General features: G+C 29.7%; 1 protein-coding gene across 1 annotated transcript; it reads left to right on the top strand.

The window, feature by feature from the left end:
- Positions 1 to 3,772: 3,772 nt before the first annotated feature.
- LOC133284737 (peroxidase 15-like) lies at positions 3,773 to 6,266 on the top strand (the record flags this gene model as incomplete). Its single annotated transcript, XM_061481805.1, has 3 exons — positions 3,773 to 3,994; positions 5,484 to 5,675; positions 6,101 to 6,266. Coding segments are annotated over exons 1-3 (580 nt in total), but the record flags the coding sequence as incomplete, so codon positions are not given.
- Positions 6,267 to 6,349: the final 83 nt, after the last annotated feature.

A 6,349-nucleotide genomic window follows, 5' to 3' on the forward strand; every position in this document is an offset into this window, starting at 1 on the left:
AATTTTGGGTTGAAGTAGTTTTTTAACATACGGTCATACCCATTTCAAGTCAAAAGTCCAGGATAATAGGTGCTAAACCAACCCGTATAATTAAACCCCCATTTCAGAACTAGACCTAGTAATGAATTAAACCCACGAAAAACTTTAGAAATTACTTAACAAATTATGATATATATATATATATATATATATATATATCTCCTGTCATATTAAAAAAAAACTCAATACTTCATACCATGAGGAAAAAAAATCATAGTTCTAAAACGGTTATACTTAGCATCAAAGCACTACATATATACACCGAAACTTTTGAAATAAACTTATCTAGTTCTAAAATAAACTTACAACATGTACTATCCAAAAAAAAGAATATTAGTTGTTTTTTTTGTATGATATGTTAATTTTAAAACTTTGTGTATATCAGTTTTTTTTTTTTAAGGATTTGATTTTTTTCATATTATAGGAGATAATTTTATCTCCTACACACACATATATAAGTATGTGGAGTCCATACAGGAGCATGTGAAGAGAGAAAAAAGAAAAAAAAAATATGGACCCAACATAATTTTACATGTTCGTAGGAGATAATTTTATCTCTTACAACATGAGAGATTTTAAACCACTTTTTTTAATTGCACTTGACTTTTTTAATTTATTTTGTTGCCCGTTGTCATCTTAATTCATTAAAACATAAATACACTAATACTTATTTACTTTAAAGATAGACTTATTTTTTCAAAAAAAGAAGAAGAAGAAGAAGAAGTTGTTATTTTAAGCAAGAGATTTCAAGATTACTCTTATTCTGCAAGTTTGTAAAAAAATCAAAATGAGCACCCGGGAGCTAAAGGTGAAGCTTGAATCCAAATGTGAGGAGTGACCATTTTTGGTTTCGTAATATGATTTAATGGAGTATTCCGTTACATAGTCGTAATTTAAAAACAAACTTGCAATAAACAACCATATCAGCAATATTGGAGCAAATGTGGTTCTTTATTTTATTTTATATTTTAAATACTTTATTCAAAAAGAAGTATAGACGTCCAAGTTAGCACAAATTTTTATCATTAAAAACCCGAATTCATAACATTTTCCCCCGTTTTTCTCTATTATAAAATTTATCTGCGCTTAAAATGATCCTTTTTCATTGTGGGTTAAACAATACGGATGTGCATGATAATTATTTTCTATTATCACTGGAGAGAATATGTATTTAATAAATAATGTATTTAATGAGTTTTGTGTATTTAATCCCAATAACTTATATTATGATATATGCATTTAGTAAATAGTATGTTCAGAAATAAAAAAACAAAAAATAATATATATATTTCCGATAATTTGAATTCCTGGAGTACTATTTTCAAGCATTTCTACTCCCATATTAAAAAATAATAATAATAAGAACATTGTCATAAATACCTTAAGTAATTGAGACATCCTAGGCGGCTAGGATACAAGAAGGAATATGCCTTATAGCTAGCCAAGCATATGTGGTTGTGATGCTTTTCGGTGAAAGTCAGTCTGCTGAGTTCTTCTCTTAAATATTTTTGATTGATAGCCACTTGGATATATATATATATATATATATATAGATTACTAAATTATAATCATATAAAGATGAATCAATGGTGATAAAGGAAGAGAAAAAAAAATCATAACCATTCAAAGATGAATCAATTAATATAAGAAAATAAATAAACAAAACGACATAATTTTGGAATGGCCAGAAATATGTTTTATATATATATATATATATATATATATATATATATATATATATCTTATGTGGAGTCACGTAAAAAAAGAAAAAAATATTTAAATCTTATTTATATATATATATATATATATATATAGGGAAAAAGAATTCTCATGTTGTAGGAGAACTCTTTCTCATGTTAGTGAGAGTTCGTTTTGCGTGCAATAATTTTTTTTGTTTTCTTTCTTTTTTATGTGTGGGCCCCACTATGAATTTAAGTGTGTAGGAAACTTTCCTCCTCTCCAATAACATGAGAAATGCATTGCCCATATATATATATATATGAGTTTTATTTTTTTCATGTTACAACACACAAAAAAGTGAGTGAAACTCACTTTTTTTATTTTCTCTCTCTTTTTTTAGTGAGTCCCACTCACTTTTTTGTATGTTACATGAGACAATTTGTCTCATGTAACATGAAAAAAATAAAACCATATATATATATAAGTAAGAAATAAAAATATCTCCTGTAATATAAGTGGTTTCATTGTACAATTGTAAAAAAAAAGGAAGCAATAATTGAACAAACTAATAATGGATAAGAAGGCGAAAATAAGTCAATTGTCAAAATGAATGTGTGGAAGAGTTCAAAAGTCTACATACAAAACACGTCATCACATGTAAGAGCTTGTCAAGCACAGGCTGCACAGCTACTTCAATGCAAGACCAATACCAAGTTGAATAACTAAATCCCACCACACTAGTAATTAAAAACGATTTAATAATAACAATCTGTGCTGATTTTGCAATAATAACATGGATCGCTTTTTTCTCAATGCAAGAAGTTGAAATTCTTGTGAAAATTATATATTTAAGGGAGTATATAATTATAATATAAGAAAAATTATTTTTTAATGTTATAATTGGATATTTCTCAAAATACATAATTATAAGATATATGAAAAAAAACTTTAATATTATAATAATATATACTCCAAAACATATAATTTACGGGAGACTTCAAATTCCTATAACACGAGAGTGTATCATCTCTAATAATATATGGGATGATTAAGAATTGCAATAGGGGACTTGGCTTTTATGGGGTCCATGCTGTAGCAGTTCACATTGATTGAGCAAGATATATCTATCATAAACACTTAATCATCATTTTATATATATAAGATTATATAAATAATGTAATAAACATATTTATGATTAGAGATGGCAAAATATGTCATAACCTCATGTCGTGAGATAAAATAAGTTGTGTGTGGATTTTGATAAATGATATGAGGGGAAATATTATTCTTATGTAATATAAGATGATATCTCTTTCCGACACGTTCATTGATTTTCGTATAGTTTAATTTTTGTTTTTTTGTTTTTTATTAGTGGATGGACTCAACCCATGATTGTTTCTATGATAGGAGAGAACTACTCTCCTATAACATAAGATTAATAAAGTCCTGATATGAATTAGTTTCATACCGTATCACGAGTTAACTCATGTGACCCACATGTCAACCAGTAAGTTTTTTTATCAAAAAAATAAAAACAAAAATGTTGATATTTTAGTTATTTTTACATATCTCATTACAAGTTATGGATCAACTCACATATTTATTCATTTTTTTCCTTTTATTTTTATTTAAAAAAATCAGATTATCAATTTTTTACATATCAATCCATGTGACCCGCAACTCGCCGCGAGCTGTGTCCGGATATTAATTCTTGATCCATGAGCAAAAATGAATCGTGTACATGTTGAATAATTTGAACCCCAAGTCATACTTGACAATTGACATGATATGAATCGATCCACGGACACATTTTGTGACTATGACTTTTATTTTTATATTTAGGGAGAGGGGGGAACCCACCCCATCTATGTATGATAAATCGTGTTTTTACACTTGTCGATAATGACCTGCTAGCTACCGAAGAAGTACTCTTATGTTTCATCCTCGTATTTATTATTCACAAACCAAGCCGTGCCGATTTGTCACTCTATAAATAAAGACTAGTTGAAACAGCAACACACAAACCGGGATCGAATTAATTTTAGACAGAAAAATGAGGTCTCTTAGTCTGATAGCGACAGCTATTTGCTGTGTAGTGGTTGTGCTTGGAGGACTACCCATCTCCTCAGATGCACAGCTAGATCCCTCGTTTTACTTGAAAACTTGTCCTCAGGTTCATTCAATTGTTGTTGGAATTTTAAGTGGTGTTTCTACAAAAGATCCACGTATGCTTGCAAGTCTCGTCAGGCTTCACTTTCATGACTGTTTTGTTCAAGTATGTATACTTGCGTATTCATCACTTTCCCCCAAGTTTTGTCTCAGCTCTTTTTGTTTTTGTTTTTTTTCCTTGTCTTGTCATGTTAATTCTTTCATTCTTCTATTACTCAAAAACCCATCTTCTGTTTTGCTTTCTAACAACGTGTTTGATTTTTATTTTATTTTTCTTGGAACCTAAAGTTATAATTTTGGCAAAAGTTAGGAAAGTGTCCAAACTACGTTTCGAAGTTTTTCAAGTAAAAAACAAACATGCACAAAATTTTGTTATGATGGTAATTTTACAACTCAATCATTTGAAAAGACTCGTCACATTATCATAATTGTGTCTTTCAACAGATTTTATGTCGGTGCATGCATTAATACTCAACCAGTCTCTCGGACCCATGGGAGCGACTCTTCCAATTGTGTCTTTCAAAAGATTTTATGTCGGTACATGCATTAATACTCAACCAGTCTCTCGGACCCATCGGAGCATATATATATATATATATATATATATATATATGGGATAGGACATATACACCGGTGTAAAACTAATAAATCTTACACCAAATCCTAACTATTGATTTTCGTGCATCCAACGGTTGAGATTTATTGGAAATTAAAAATTAATTAATGAGTGAGACCTAATAAATCTTAACAGTTAGATGCAGAAAATTAATGGTTAAGATTTGGTGTAAGACTTATTATTTTAACACCGGTATAAGATGATCCTACCTCTATAAATATATATATGGAAAAAATGAAAATTCAGTCACTGGACCGTCCAGTGCACTAAGTTTTCCCGCGAGAACTTAGTGCACTAAATATTATATGGTGTTCTCCATATGTTCTCCTCCTGGGAGAACATAGTTATAAAATTTACTGTGTTCTCGCGGGAGAACTTAGGGCACTGGACGAATTTTTACATCCAATCAGTGTACACTCACTGAACTCTCTTATATATATATATATATCTTGACCATATATATTGCAATTAATATTGACCATTGATTTTTCACATTTACTATTTTCATCTATTACGTTTATTGTTTTTATTCATTATTATATGATTATAATTCTCTAAATTTAATTGTTATATATACAGCAGCTCAAAAATACCAATTGTTATACATTTATTACTCTACTAACGGAACCACTTTCACACTCAACCATTGAAATTGGAGGTTTTACAAAGGGAATAAAAATGGTGAAAACATTTTTGGTACCCTTAAAAGTAATTTTGTGCTCTATAACCAATTAATGGGTATCATGTAATTAAATGCATGCGTTCGTAAAAGGGAGCTTTTTGTTAGTCAATAAAATCCCACATCTGCACGTCCTCATCTTATGTCAAAGTAAAAGTAAAAAGATTTGGAAAGTCGAAAAATTCCATTGGGAACTAATAAAATATTAAAGAAGAGAAATTGATGTATCCAAAAAAAGAAGAGAAAATGATTCTTACTTTTAGTTCATACATAGTTGTTCCATGCTTGTGACGTGTACAGGGCTGTGATGCATCAATTTTGTTGAACAACACTGCTACGATAGTGAGCGAGCAACAAGCATTGCCAAATAACAACTCAATAAGGGGTTTGGATGTTGTGAACCAAATTAAGACAGCGGTGGAAAATTCTTGTCCCGGCGTAGTTTCTTGCGCTGATATTCTTGCCCTTGCTGCTTCAGTATCTTCTGCTCTGGTATGTCCAATCTTATATTATAACATAGCATTCTCATTTGATGCTATATGGTTCAAAAACGAAACCAAAAAAAAAAAAAAAGTTTTGGGGCAAAATAAGACTGTTTTCAAAAAGAACTACTTAAGTTTTTAACTTCAAAAGTTGATTTAATTTTAGAAAATCTATGAATAACATTTAAAAAACGATAGCAATAGTTACATTCTTTAAACATAATAAATAATGGGTTTTAGTTTTATCCTTTAACATAACACAACTAACTTTCCTACCCTCACAATATTTTGTGGGGCCCACATTTTTTAAAACAAAAAAATAAATAAAAAATTAAGGCACGCAAAACGAATCTCTATAACATTACACAATCATTTTTCTTACAATATAACTCTTATAAAACCCATAAATAATATATTGTTGGTCTTACTTTTCAGGCTCAAGGTCCTTTTTGGGTAGTTCCATTGGGAAGAAGGGATAGTTTAACAGCCAACCGAACCCTTGCAAATCAAAACCTTCCAGCTCCTTTCTTCAACCTAACTACACTTAAATCCTCCTTTGCTGTTCAAGGTCTCGACACTAATGATCTAGTTACACTCTCAGGTACGAAATATTTTTCAATTAATATTAGGGGAAGGTTATACTTACTATCTTTTTTTTTAACTACTTCTTACTACCAAATCTTA

This window comes from Gastrolobium bilobum, unplaced genomic scaffold (genome assembly GCF_033153095.1).
Source record: "Gastrolobium bilobum isolate Gb01-03AN ecotype WA unplaced genomic scaffold, APGP_CSIRO_Gbil_v1 utg167562, whole genome shotgun sequence".
Classification (NCBI taxonomy): Eukaryota; Viridiplantae; Streptophyta; class Magnoliopsida; order Fabales; family Fabaceae; genus Gastrolobium; species Gastrolobium bilobum.